This window comes from Littorina saxatilis, linkage group LG4, assembly GCF_037325665.1.
Source record: "Littorina saxatilis isolate snail1 linkage group LG4, US_GU_Lsax_2.0, whole genome shotgun sequence".
In the NCBI taxonomy this organism is placed as follows: domain Eukaryota; kingdom Metazoa; phylum Mollusca; class Gastropoda; order Littorinimorpha; family Littorinidae; genus Littorina; species Littorina saxatilis.
Window position 1 is genome coordinate 34,306,800 of NC_090248.1, and position 14,835 is coordinate 34,321,634.

The 14,835-nt window shown below is 39.9% G+C and overlaps 2 protein-coding genes across 8 annotated transcripts in view; one reads left to right on the plus strand and one right to left on the minus strand.

The window, feature by feature from the left end:
• Positions 1-5,544: 5,544 nt before the first annotated feature.
• LOC138964553 (protein CFAP276-like) lies at positions 5,545-12,338 on the minus strand. Of its 2 annotated transcripts, none has more exons than XM_070336536.1 (4): positions 12,180-12,338; positions 10,691-10,968; positions 7,713-7,831; positions 5,545-5,658 (listed from the first exon to the last, which is right to left on the minus strand). In XM_070336536.1, the coding sequence occupies exons 1-4, from the start codon at positions 12,261-12,263 to the stop codon at positions 5,588-5,590; spliced, it is 552 nt and encodes a 183-aa protein (XP_070192637.1). In that variant the 5' UTR covers positions 12,264-12,338; the 3' UTR covers positions 5,545-5,587. The 2 variants fall into 2 exon arrangements, with proteins under 2 accessions (XP_070192637.1, XP_070192636.1); XM_070336535.1 differs by having other exon boundaries at positions 5,545-6,708; positions 12,180-12,337.
• Positions 12,339-12,612: 274 nt separating this feature from the next.
• LOC138964554 (endosome/lysosome-associated apoptosis and autophagy regulator family member 2-like) overlaps positions 12,613-14,835 on the plus strand; it is a 44,850-nt gene continuing 42,627 nt past the window's right edge. For all 6 annotated transcript variants that reach the window (XM_070336539.1, XM_070336540.1, XM_070336537.1 and 3 more), the window contains exons 1-2: positions 12,613-12,908; positions 13,658-13,781. In XM_070336539.1, the coding sequence (XP_070192640.1) occupies positions 12,822-12,908; positions 13,658-13,781 (211 nt within the window). In that variant the 5' untranslated portion in view covers positions 12,613-12,821. The remainder of the gene's footprint in view (positions 12,909-13,657; positions 13,782-14,835) is intronic.

Genomic DNA, 14,835 nt, shown 5'->3' on the forward strand with positions numbered 1-14,835 from the left:
ATTTGCTCCCTATTTGAAATGTATCTACGTGATAAACTGTTTTGCGAGTGTGTTTGCATGGATGAACTTAAACTGGTATGGCCCGTGTGAGGAAAACGCGACCGACACGTCTGTCACCGCCGATTGATTGCATTTTGAAGGAATATGACTGGATTACGGAAAAATATGTGGACTTACTGCAGAGCCAGGCAAAAGAGTAGACTTGCTCGCAAAACACGTGAAACAGCCGATGTTTGATAGCTGAAGGCGCACACCAAAACACACTACCGACAGAAGTTCTCAAAAGTCGTCTGCTAACGATGCAAGGGGAGGGTACTCGTGTTTTTGTTTTGGTTCGCTAGCATCTGGTTATCTTGTAAGTTGAATGTTCGTTTTTTTCGACCTGCATTGCTTTCATAATGAAAGAAACTTTTGCTTATTGCATCTCATACATCAGATCAGTTCTGAGATTCATTTTTGCGTGCAACTGATATGGTTTTCTGAGCCGTGCAATACGATTTTAGAACTTCATACAAATGTGTCACATTGTTCGGCGCGAGGTCAAAGGTCGGGAGGAAAGTAGTCCTTTGCCCAAATCGGAATCTGCACTATCATATATTTTTTGGAGTCCATGATGTATTTATTGAGCTATAAAAATACAACATATATACCCATACTGAAGTAACAGAGACAAAGAAGGGAGGTCATGGGATATGTATAGGTTACAACACGAGTGGTTTTTTATATGGCTTGTATTTCAGTCAAGACCCAGCGGATGAATATCATCGGGAGACACGAGCCTTTGGCGAGTGGCTCTCGATTGATATTCCCGCTGGGTCTTGACTGAAATACAAGCCATATAAAAAACCACGAGTGTTGTAATCTGTATATCCCATTCTACCATCAAACACAAAGTGTAGACTACTAGCGGCACTCTTGCGATCTGTGGAGTGTGAAACAGTGTTTTCAGCGAGACTTGGCCTTTTTGCAACCTTAAACTAAGTGACCGTCGCTGAAAAAATAAAACGAATGAGTGCATCTATAAGTACGCGGTAACACTACTTTCAGACCGTTTAAAAGCTTTAAGTAAAGGTTCATAAGTTGCAAGAAAGTAATGAAGTCGTATAGAAATCCATTTAGTTGAAGCGCACAATTCTTTTGCGTTTCAGGTCGGCGGAACGGGGAAACCGGTTTGGCCCCCATTTGGCTTACTCGACTCGATTCAGAATCGATTCCACGTTGTTTTTTTCGAACGCATTATTATACAATTAGTCTTATTGACAGAGAAGCAAATTTTAGGGAACACATATGTAGATTTAACCATTTGCTCCCTATTTGAAATGTATCTACATGTTTTGCGAGTGTGTTTGCATGAACCTAAACTGGTATGGGTGCGAGGAAAACAGGACCCAAGTCTGTCACCGCCGCTTGATTGCATTTTGAAAGAATATGACTGGATTACGGAAAAATACACACATGTTAAGTTCTTAGATACCTTCATCGCCAATGTGGACTTACTGCAGAGCCAGGCAAAAGAGTAGACTTGCTCGCAAAACACGTGAAACAGCTGATGATAGCGAAGCCCAACCGTGCCAGGTAAGGACGGTCTGACAGATTCTCAAAAGTCGTCTGCTAACGAAGCAAGGGGAGGGTACTCGTGTTTTTGTTTTGGTTCGCTACCATCTGGTTATCTTGTAAGTTGAATGTTCGTTTTTTCCCACCTGCATTGCTTTCATAATGAAAGAAACGTTTGCTTATTGCATCTCATACATCAGATCAGTTCTGAGATTCATTTTTGCGTGCAACTGATATGGTTTTCTGAGCCGTGCAATACGATTTTGGAACTTCATACAAATGTGTCACATTGTTCGGCGCGAGGTCAAAGGTCGGGAGCAAAGTAGTTCTTCGCCCAAATCGGAATCTGCACTATCATATATTTTTTTGAGTCCATGATGTATTTATTGAGCTATAAAAATACAACATATATACCCATACTGAAGTAACAGAGACAAAGAAGGGAGGTCATGGGATATATATATATATATCTCTCTCTCTCTCTCTCTATATATATCCCATGACCTCCCTTCTTTGTCTCTGTTACTTCAGTATGGGTATATATGTTGTATTTTTATAGCTCAATAAATACATCATGGACTCCAAAAAATATATGATAGTGCAGATTCCGATTTGGGCAAAGGACTACTTTCCTCCCGACCTTTGACCTCGCGCCGAACAATGTGACACATTTGTATGAAGTTCTAAAATCGTATTGCACGGCTCAGAAAACCATATCAGTTGCACGCAAAAATGAATCTCAGAACTGATCTGATGTATGAGATGCAATAAGCAAAAGTTTCTTTCATTATGAAAGCAATGCAGGTCGAAAAAAACGAACATTCAACTTACAAGATAACCAGATGCTAGCGAACCAAAACAAAAACACGAGTACCCTCCCCTTGCATCGTTAGCAGACGACTTTTGAGAACTTCTGTCGGTAGTGTGTTTTGGTGTGCGCCTTCAGCTATCAAACATCGGCTGTTTCACGTGTTTTGCGAGCAAGTCTACTCTTTTGCCTGGCTCTGCAGTAAGTCCACATATTTTTCCGTAATCCAGTCATATTCCTTCAAAATGCAATCAATCGGCGGTGACAGACGTGTCGGTCGCGTTTTCCTCACACGGGCCATACCAGTTTAAGTTCATCCATGCAAACACACTCGCAAAACAGTTTATCACGTAGATACATTTCAAATAGGGAGCAAATGGTTAAATCTAAACCTACATATTTGTTCCCTAAAATTTGCTTCTCTGTCAATAAGCCTAATTACACACGTTCGAGAAAAACAACGTGGAATCAATTCTGAATCGAGTAAGCCAAATGGGTCCCAAACCCGTTTCGCCCGTTCTGCCGACCTGAAACGCAAAACAAAAGAATTGTGCGCTTCAACTAAATTAATTTCTATTCGACTTCATTACTTTCTTGCAACTTACGAACCTTTACTTAAAGCTTTTAAATGGTCTGAAAGTAGTGTTACCGCGTACTTATCGATGCACTCATTCGTTTTATTTTTTCAGCGACGGTCACTTAGTTTAAGGTTGCAAAAGGGCTAAGTCTCGCTGGCAACAGTTTTACCCTGCACAGATCGCAACAGTGCCGCTAGTAGTCTACACTTTGTGTTTGATGGTAGAATGGGATATACAGATTACAACACTCGTGGTTTTTTATATGGCTTGTATTTCAGTCAAGACCCAGCGGGAATATCAATCGAGAGCCACTCGCCAGAGGCTCGTGTCTCCCGATGATATTCATCCGCTGGGTCTTGACTGAAATACAAGCCATATAAAAAACCACTCGTGTTGTAACCTATACATATATATATATATATATATATATATATATATATATATATATATATATATATATCCTTTGCCATTAAAAACGCGACAAACGATCTACAGCGATTTTTATGTTACTTGTTATAGCAAGCACCTGTGGTTTAGACATGGTCAAAAACAAAACAGTGCACGGAAAACTCATGTCAGAAGACGCGTATAACACGTGGCGTTTAATTCAGTAAAACGTTTCATTCACTAAAAACCCGTGACCTTTATTACTGTCAATTACCTCCGAAAGCGGCGTATGGCTGCCTATATGGCGGGGTAAAAACGGCCATACACGTAAAAATCCACTCGTGAAAAAACACGAGTGTACGTGGGAGTTTCAGCCCACGAACGCAGAAGAAGAAGAAGAATTACTGTCAATACCACTGTCGGTTGCTTCGGCCACAACTTGTGTTGATTTGAAGCTGTAAGTACCGATAATGGAAAACACGTGCAGTTCTCGACACTCATGATAACCCATTCATAACTCCAGCTGTTTCGTTTCAATTTTGTACTCAATGAAACGCCACGTGTTTTATGTGTCTTCTTGCATGAGTTTTCCGTGCAGTTTTGTTTTTGTTTTTGACGAAGTCTAAACCACAGGTGCTTGCTATAACCAGTAACATAAAAACCTCCGTCGATCGTTTGTCGCGTTTTTAATGGCAAAGGCTATATATATATGGAACAATGGAAATACAAGAAATATATCTAGAGTACATTTACAGAGACAAAGAAGGGAGGTCATGGGATATATATCTATAAATATATACGACTTGTGCATGTCTGTCTGTGTGTGTGTCTGTGTGTGTGTGTGTGTGTGTCCGCGATGCACGCCCAAGGTTCTCAATGGATCTGTTTCAAATTTGGTGGGCATATTCAGGTAGACCCCGGACACAACCTGCTTGATGAGATATTTCAACACGTGCTCTCAGCGCGCAGCGCTGAACCGATTTTGGTTTTTCTCTGGATCCATTCCCAGTAACTCTTCCTTATCTTCTCCAGTGTTTTCAGCGTTTATCTCCCTTCCTTCGTGTGGCGTCAATCCATATTCCCGTTTCTATTTTTAGAAGGTCACTGTCGACAACGCTCAATCCATATTCCCGTTATACTATTTTTACTCTTCTCCAGTGTTTTGCGCGTTTATCTCCCTTCCTTCGTGCGGTGCGCCAGCTTCGGGTCCCCGGCGCAGCCGGGAATTCGGCTCGACTTCTTCCCAGCGAAGCCGTACCCGGCGAAGCGGGTATTCATCTAGTATATATATATATATTTAGAGAAAGAGAGAGAGAGAGAGAGAGAGAGAGAGAGAGAGAGAGAGAGCACTAATAATATCTCTGATAATATACAGTACTAAACACAGCATTACTAATACAAGTTTATTGCAAACTATGCCAGTCACAGTGTTTATTCTAGGCAAGTACATGTAAAGCTAATACTGCTCTCAGATAGTACAGCTTGTTTTGTTTAATGACACAATATGTTTGATTTGAAACAGTTCAATGGCTGGTTGAGTTTAAATGTATGTGTGTGGTTGTGTCTTTGTCTATTTTATGTTTTGTTGTGTGTGTGTGTGTGTGTGTGTGTGTGTGTGTGTGTGTGTGTGTGTGTGTGTGTGTGTTTGTGTGTGATGTGATGTGATGTCACAGTGGTGTGCTGTGTGTGTGCCTGTGTGTGCATGTGCGTGTGTGTGTGTGTCTCTCTTTCTCTGAGCCGCATCTTTCAACAAATTTGACAGAATGTCTACATTTACAATACTGATATGTAGGTAAAAGCAGTGATTATTAATACAATAATAATGCTGTGTTTCTTGGAACAGATCTAGTTAGTGTAACCAACACCTACGTTGAATACTAATTATTTATTCAGAAGCACAGGCTTTTATGTGGAAGCAAAGCAAATGCAAACAGATCAATTCTTAAAAGGTAGGGTAAGACTTTTTTTCTGTTAAGATGAAAATAATAAACAGTGATGCCTATTTTTTTATGACGTCTTATATAGTTACTTCCACATCTTTTCTTGTCTTTTTTGAAAGAGTGATAACAATGCCATCCTTTTATTATGAGTAACTTTGGTGTTTATTTTCCTTTTAGTTGATCGTTGAAGCCAAGTAAACATACTAAGCTGTCACAAAACAAATGATGACTGCAAAGACTCTCTTACCAGCCAGAAATACAACATGAAAACAATTGGCACTTTTTCAAATGTGTTATATTTCTTAGAGGCATGTCCACAATCAAAATACAAAGATACCGCCATCGCTTTTTCGAGAGAAGCCAGCGTTGGTTTCCTCAGAATGAGCTCCCTCTGTGTGCAAAATAACAAAAGATTTCCAAATGAGCAAATTAACAGAAAATTTGCACATTAACAAACAAACAAACAAAAAATAGCAAAGTAAAGAAATTCCTAGAAAAGGCAGGGATTTTCCCAACGCAGAAAGGTGGCAAATATGAGCAAGAAGAGTGCCCCAAAAAAATCATGCACATGTTCAGCTTCAGAACATGTCAGGTAAATCATGTTTTAAACAAAGTAAAAGTAATAATTTAAACACCAACATTGTGTTGCTAATTAGCAGAGTTGAACAAGTAAGGAATGTATTCACAGGTGTAATGTAATCATCTGTAATATAAATCATGCACATATGCACACAGACATAATTCAATACATATATGCACGTACTTACAACACAAATGACAAGGGGTTACATGCTTACAGGTATAATTATTTGTGTATGTACAAGTATCACAGTTTGGTGCAGGCGATCACAAAATATTATTGATTCAATCTATAAATCTATTCGAATTCTACCTTTGTTTCTATATGTGTGACTTGAATTTTTTGTATACAGTACAGATTTGAAACATTTAACTTTGTACAAACACTCTGCAATAACATAGCATTAATTGATATGAGAGTAGAGAGTGAAAAAAAAGAAAAACATAGAGTTGGTAGAGAAGAAAGAAAGACAGAGAGGAGAAGAAAAAGAGAGGGAGGGTCGCACACAGAGAACTGCAGAAAACTTAATTTCTCTGCTTGTGATGCTGCTTCCTGGTATATCATATGCATGATGAAAATAACTCAATTCTATGTCTGAGGACTTGCAAATACTATAAAACGTGTTTCATGATGTTACGCTTATGTGTACCCTGTTGACAAGGTGATCTGTCATCTCCCTTGATTCTGCTTAAAGTCATTGGTTTGTCATCACCATCACACACAAACAAAGTATGGGTACACATAAGCCATGCTTTATGAAATCTGCCACTGCTATAAACATTGCTCTCCCTCAAGACGAGAAGAATCCTCCGTCTGGCTTTCGTGTGTATCCCTTGTTGGTTGTCTGTGTGTGATGACTCTCTGGTATTCACAAAGCATGCACAGAAAAAGGAAACCAAATACATGCAGAATAACAAGGCAGGCAGATCATGGCTCGTGCAGATGAACAAAGACAAACTAGTCATGCACAATCATGAACAATACAGAAGTCTGCTTAATTCGTGTGTGTGTGTGTGTGTGTGTGTGTGTGTGTGTGTGTGTGTGTATTCATGCGTTCATGTGTGTGTGTGTGTGTGTGTGTGAGGGAGGTAGAGAGAGAGAGAGAGAGAGAGAGAGAGAGAGAGAGAGAGAGAGAGAGAGAGAGAGAGAGTCAGAGAAAGAGAGAGAGAGAGATGTTTGTGTCTTTTGTGTGTGATTCCGTTGGCTTTGTCATTCTGAGTCAGACAACAATTACGTAATCATTTTCATTCATCAAAATGCTTTGTCATAAAATAACACATGCACAACCATTACATGCAAATAGAGCGACAACCATCTTTTACCTAAAAGATCACTTGAAATTATTTTAATTTAATACAATGTACCATGCATACATAAGCTGTTCTTCAAGGTAAAACTTGTCTGATTGCAGATAAAACTGTACGTGTATAAATACTTTCTTTCTTAACCACGACGGTGTATAAATACTATCATGGCATAAAAGTTATCTTCAACAGAAAAGCTTAAGTCTTTTGGACTTCTGCAAATCTAAAGTGTTAGACTTATTTGAAAAAGAGTTAGAGAAATTATTTTATTAAAACTGTGTGTTATCTTAGCATATAGTATCTGTTGACATCTGAGTAGACATGCATGCATGGGAATGTGGGTGTTGATGAGGCTGATTTTAAAAGATGTGCAAGTATACTTATGGATGCGTATTATTTGCCATGAGTATCTTTCAATATTCATATATATAATTAAAGAGCTCCTTTACCAAACAGCATGCACAGATTAAGAAGAAACAAAACGACAAAGAAAATAGAAGTAAAAGAATTCATAGAAATGACGAAAAATCAAATAAATGGTAACGAGAAAATAGTCCTCACCAATAGCGTTTTTGACACTGCTGGCACTCTCCATTCTCTGCTGGGCATTAAGAGAGATGGGATGATTCATTTCTGGTGCCTTCTTTGGTTCAACCACCACTCTGTTCTTTAGTTTGCGGCTGTGAGAAAAATAGATTAAATTGCCTTATGATGTGTACTGATGGTAAGCGCTAACAGGACACTTGCTTGTTTGTCAATTGTGTTTTTGTGTGTGTCAGTTTTTGTTGTTATTATTTCTTCTTTTTTCAGGGAGAGGGGGGGGGGGGGGGGGGGGGGGGGGGGGGGGGGGGGGGGAGGGCTTTCTTTGTGAAACCAAAGCTATATCAACAGTAAACTTTAAAACACATAGTAAACTATCCTTAGCGGATTATGACTTTATTCAGTTATTCTGTAGAAAAGACAAATGCTGGAGAAAAACCGTTCTTTTCTGCAGCATTTCTGCATAATGTCATCTTTCGCCGAAGCAGCGTTTTTTTCTGCAGCAAAACATTTTACTGCAGTAAAATTGAAATCAAGAATGCTGCAGTAAAACGGTGCTGTTGTTTTACTGCAGAAAACCTGTTTACATTTTTTCTGCAGCATTTTGTACTGGCTCTTGGCGGATTATGACATTATTCAGTTATTCTGGAGAAAAACCGAAATGCTGGAGAAAAACTGTCTTTTCTGCAGCATTTCTGCATAATGTCATCTTTCGCCGAAGCAACGTTTTTTTTACTGCAGTAAAACAGTTTTTCTGAAGCATAATGTTTACTTGGTTTTCTGCAGCATTATTGCGATTAACTTTTTCTTCAAAATAGTCTGTGACAGTTTTTCTGGAGAAAAACAAACGACCTTGTAAAGTAGCGTTTGTATTCGTCGCCCCCTGGGATAGTATGATAGTTTGTAACTATTGGTAATTCTGGATGAGTCCATCTCTCGACAGAGGGGAGCTCGCGTGCTCCAACATTATAATGAGCCAGTACAAAATGCTGCAGAAAAAGTGTAAACAGGTTTTCTGCAATAAAACAACAGCACCGTTTTACTGCAGCATTCTTGATTTCAATTTTACCGCAGTAAAATGTTTTGCTCCAGAAAAACCCGTTGCTTCGGCGAAAGATGACATTATGCAGAAATGCTGCAGAAAAGACAGTTTTTCTCCAGCATTTCTGTTTTTCTGCAGAATAACTGAATAATGCACCAAAAAGCTTAATTTTGAAAGTATCCAATCGTTTATCCATGAATCTGGTCGTTTTTGTTGATTTGACTCAGTACCCATATTCATGCCAACAACCCTTATTCTATATGCCTTTTTCAAATATATATTTAGCGAGCTACTGCTTATTTGCCACAGAATTATGGTTTGTAATGAACTATGTATATTCTCTTTTGTATGAGCTAACCACCTTCATCTTGTATATGTACCTACCGTTCTTTCCTCCCACCTCCACCCTCCCCCCTCTTCCTCCTGCTAGCTTTTTCTTATTCTTTCTGATTTGCTTTAACTATGCTTTTCATCTAGAAAGTTATGGGCGGGGATGTAGCTCAGTCGGTAGTGCGCTGGATTTGTATCCAGTTGGCCGCTGTCAGCGTGAGTTCGTCCCCATGTTCGGCGAGAGATTTATTTCTCAGAGTCAACTTTGTGTGCAGACTCTCCTCGGTGTCCGAACACCCCCGTGTGTACACGCAAGCACAAGACCAAGTGCGCACGAAAAAGATCCTGTAATCCATGTCAGAGTTCGGTGGGTTAATATAGAAACACGAAAATACCCAGCATGCTTCCTCCGAAAGTGGCGTATGGCTGCCTAAATGGCGGGGTAAAAACTGTCATACACGTAAAAGTCGTGGGAGTTTCAGCCCATGAACGAACAAACAAACAAAAAAATCTAGAAATTTATAAGTAATGCTTGTCCGACATCATATTTGTGTTATTTTCCTACTACGTAGGGCGCGTAATATAAGCGTTTGCTTGAGTTAGTGTCCCTATTGTTTATCGTTGTATTATTGTATCATGTTTGATTTAATAAAACATTGTTTAAACCAATGCCAAAATGCTGAAGAAAAAGTGAAAACAGTAAAACAACATCACCGTTTTACTGCAGTATTCTTGATTTCAATTTTACTGCAGTAAAACTGTTTTACTGCCGAAAAAAACGTTGCTCTCGCGAAAGATGACATTATGCAGAAATGCTGCAGAAACAAACAGTTTTTCTCCAGCATTTCTGTTTTTCTGTAGAATAACTGAATAAAGTCATAATCCGCTAAGGATAGTAAACAGTAGCATTAAAAGTTAGTGTTTTGAGTTCAGTGCGATAACAACAAATTGTTGATTTTTTGAAAGCCCACACTCTCTGCACACATGCATACACATGCAGAGACCACGCTTAGTCTCTCGCGATCTCTCTCTGTCTCTCTCTCTGTCTTTCTCTGTCACTCTCTCTCTCTCTCTCTCTCTCTCTCTCTCTCTCTCTCTCTCTCTCTCTCTCTCTCTATGCAGGCTTATTCTGTTATCCTCGTAAAATAAAGAATTGTCATTGTCATTATCTCTCCCACTCTCTCTCCTCTTCACCTCCCCCCCCCCCACACTCTCTCTGTCTCATAGTATGTCTGTCTGTCCATCTGTCTATCTGTCTGTCTCTGTCTCTCTCCCTCCCTCCCACACAGTCACACACACACGCACATGCACACACACATTACATCCGCATAAAGTCATTAGCATACATACAGACATGCACAAAAACACAAACCCAAACATACATATCCAATTCCCCTACACGCACACACATACAATTACATTATGTACAGTGAAACCCCCATTTTAAGACCTCCAAAAATCTGAAAAAATCAGGTCTTAAAAATGAGGGAGTTGTAAAATGGGGGTAAATTTACAGAGGCCATGAACAGAAAATCAGAGAAAACAGGGTCTTAAAAGGGAGGGAGTTTATAATTGGCGGGTCTTAAGAGTGGGGTTCCACACTGTTCCACAACTCAAACCAACTCACCCTGCCTGGTCAGCATCCATAGTTTCTTTCTGGTACTTGGTCTCGTTCCTGTTCTTGAACATCTCCTCATGGTGGTTGTACTTGGCCTTGAGAGTAAAATCCAGTGAATCGTTTGGAGCCTTGGGGTCGAAGTGATAGACCTCACGACGAGAGCTGCTCAGTGTGTGCTTGCTGTTGAGTCGGTTCCAGGGGTTTTGCTGCTGGGCAAGGTGAGTGGGAACGCCATACACATCTTGGGAGTCTTTGTAGATGGTCCAGCTGTTGGTTTTGGGGGCTACCTGCAAGGCCAAGTGTTGGTGATTGGGAGGATGGATGGATAAATAATTAAATTGCGTAACCAGTGAATTGGTTTTTACAATGTTAAAACAAGTCGCGTAAGGCGAAAATACAACATTTAGTCAAGTAGCTGTCGAACTCACAGAATGAAACTGAACGCAATGCAACGCAGCAAGACCGTATACTCGTAGCATCGTCAGTCCACCGCTCATGGCAAAGGCAGTGAAATTGACAAGAAGAGCGGGGTAGTAGTTGCGCTGAGAAGGATAGCACGCTTTTCTGTACCTCTCTTCGTTTTAACTTTCTGAGCGTGTTTTTAATCCAAACATATCATATCTATATGTTTTTGGAATCAGGAGAGAACCAATTCTGTCTGTTTACCATCGCATGAAAGCAGGAAAGAGATCGTCGTCAGATTGAATTACAATAACATTAACATGCTTCCATTTAATAATAATAATAATAATGGTGATTTCTATAGCGCTTTCGAACACACAAAGCGCTTTACAAAAGCAATAACAACATCATTACCAGAATGACGCCATTGACGGAATAGAACACAATCATAAACACTTTACAACAAAAACCAAAAAACAAAACATAAATGTTACAAAAATCCAGAGGCTCTTACAGGAACGAACTCCCAGTATACACAACAATTATAATGTGCGCACACACACACACACACACACACACACCCACACATGTCCACACACACACACACACACACACACAGTAAACATTGTTCATCCGAAAGTGCACATTCACAGGGTCATTTGAAACTTCGAGGTCTTCATCGTGGATTGACGCCCTCCCAAAGTTTAATTGAAGCCCGATGGAGTGAGCCCTCCGCCGCTTCGCTCCGTCGGGCTTCAATTACCTTTGGTCGGGCGTCAATCCACGATGACGACCTCAAAGTTTCAAATTGAAGCATGTTAATGTGTAAGTAATCAATTTATCCACTTCGGCACTTGACTATATTCACAACAGGGACATATATATCACTCTTCTTTGCATGCTTTTCGGGTTATGCCTACGTATTTTCAAATACTCTGCAACACATGTAACCCAAATACAACATGTGCCCGTACAATACCGCTTCTTTTATGAAAACATTGCTTCGGCCATGTTGATTTTAATCAACCAATTTTCTAGTCGGCCCTGCAACGTAACCATCCAGACACACACGCATCAAGTTCTGAAACACTCTTACCTGCTTCATTCTGGTGCCACAGAAATTTCCATCGTTTTGCTGTTTGGGAAAAGGATAGGGATCCCTTGTTGACATCGTAGCCATTTTGACTGTTTTAATGTTTAAAAGGCACACCTAAAGAGCTCACAGCAGATAGAGTTTTGTGTCTGTTTCGTGGCTAGCAGACAGGCAGAGGATGTTGAAGTAATCACCTAGGATACCGCAAGGCCTGCTGGGTAGGTAAAGTGAAATGTTATTTCAATAGGAATTAATTTTGCATTTTCATCAAATCAATAGTCAATCAGGGAATATTCTCACTCAAATTGTATCTTCATCTGAATATTGACAACATTTATAAATTGAATTATTGATTTTCCGAGTTGTGCCGATCGCACTGCGCAGGCGTAGAGAAAAAGGAGGTCACGCGAACGAAAGGTAGTCTAAATTTAGAGACCGACAGACGACTTCGGCAGTGGCAGTGGACAGCGAACGGCGCTTCCACTTGTCATGCAGATTTGTCTACCACTTTCAAAACGGTCCTACTGGCTTTGTGGGGAAAAGGTCCTGTTGTAACAATACTGCATCATATCTTCATCATTTTCACTCAACAATCGGCTGGTGCAAGTTTGTGAAAAAGAATTGTGTGGGATACCGTTGCAGAAAATGAAATCATATGTTGTGGCAGTGTTGGTGTGTGTTGTGCTTGCTGGCAGACAAGTAGCAGGTGACGACTTACCAGCTTGCCAACCTGTAAGTTGATATTGTAAAAAAAAGACAAAAACCAAACACAAACACACATGTGTTTATTTTATCTTCATCAGGATCAGCTTTCACACAAGTCCTGCAAGCTAGAATATTTGTCCAAATTGATGATCGTTTTCCTGATTTTGCATCGCAGTTTGTCCCATCATTTGTGGTGGCCTGTGGATGCAGTCATCGACACGCACGTGCACGATGCAGACGACAGCTGTTGTCGGTCAGATGACAAGAGAGAGATGTCAAATTGTTAGGTGTTGATGTATGAAGACGATTTGCTTTCATGTGGGCCGATGTTTGATTAACAAACTGGTGCTACAGAAAGTGAAACAGAATAGCTTTCGTATTTTTTTTTTTAATCACAGATTGTTGTTTTCTTGTGTTTTTATTTTTTTTATTAACTATAGATACTAATCTAGATTATCAAGTAGGGTAGATGTTGAAAGACTTTTCTTTTCTTCTTTCTTCTTCCATAATTCTTTCACTTTCTTTCCTCGAAAGACAATTTCAAGGTTAAGATTTACAAGCTCAATCCTAGGTAAAGTTCTAATTTTGTGATAATAATATATAGGCTGCTTGTTTTTTAACAATGTTTTTAAAAAAAATTCAAATGCTTACAGCTACATGTGAAAAGTTTTGGATTCTGGTAATGTGAGGGAATTTAGTTAGGCAACCCTTTAATTTCCCATTATGTTGTTGTAGTTTTGTATACATCTGTCTGTTTTCTTAATCTTTCATTGCAGAAAGATTTCCACTATGAGTACACAGAGTGTGACAGTGAGGGAGGGCGATGGAGAGTGTCTGTACCCAAACCTGACACTTGTATCGGTGGTGCCCCAAACCCACCAGTTAGAGGAAAAGACTGCTGTAAGTGTTATTTTCTTTTCTTTTTTAGGAGTGTGTGGGGGGGGGGGGGGGGGGGTGCTGTTGTAAATACACATTAGTGTTTTGTTGTTTGTTTGACATTGTGTTAATCAAAAATCAACACAATTCTTTGCATTGAATTCAGTCTCCGAATATAACCAGTTACAACATTGTATTGCAGGGTCTTTAAATTCAATTGCATCGGGAATGGAATGATATAACAAAATGAAATATCAGTTGAGCATGATAGAACTTCAAGTTTCAGCAATTGCCTATAATTGTAATATATATATCGCAGTGGCTACACTTACGCCACCCGTAACTTTTTCCTTCTTTGCTTTGATTATGTCACAAAGCATTTCCCCGCCAGGGCCGTGCTCTACTTCCGGTTTGGGCGGCCATTTTAAAGCGTGGGTTGAGTGAGGACAGACGTGTTCAACAGTTCATTAGTAGTGGTTGTGCGTTTCTACCCGTATGCAAGCCTGTTTACTTTAGTCATGGATAGCGGACTTCACAGCGAAGCAGTTTTGACAGTTGGAAGTACGTTCGAGTCCTTCGACAGGTTGCAAAAAGTTATCTCGGACTTTGAAACGAACGCGTTCGTCCAGCTCTACGTTCGGTTGTCGCGAACTCTGCAGGTGCAGCGCAAACGAGCCCCCAGAAAGATTTTCAACGAAGCATTGCAGTTTGGCGAGTTGGACTATGCCTGCATCAATGGAGGACGAAACCATCTGATGCAAACAAACAACCACTACATTTTCCCTCCAATTAACCTGTACGCATAGTACACATACGGGGAAAATATAACCCATAGTACATTCAGTACAGTACATCCTAGTACACACCATGGAGGAAATTCCACCACAAATCATACACAAATGATTCCTTGTTTGGAGAAACAAAATAACGGGATGGGTTGAACAAACAACTACTTCACTCCCCACATTCACCTGTACCATTAGTACAGATAAAAATACGGAATAAACTCGTTAAAGGAACAGTGAAATCTATAATCACTGAGCCTCATATAAGCCTCAATCACTGAGAGGATATCTGG

Coding starts and splice junctions, on each gene's coding strand:
- LOC138964553 (XM_070336536.1), bottom strand. CDS start 12,263: ATGGCTACGATGTCAACAAGGGATCCCTATCCTTTTCCCAAACAGCAA. Junction 10,969..12,179: donor GTGGCACCAGAATGAAGCAG/GTAAGAGTGTTT, acceptor TTGGCCTTGCAG/GTAGCCCCCAAAACCAACAG. Junction 7,832..10,690: donor ATGGATGCTGACCAGGCAGG/GTGAGTTGGTTT, acceptor TTTTTCTCACAG/CCGCAAACTAAAGAACAGAG.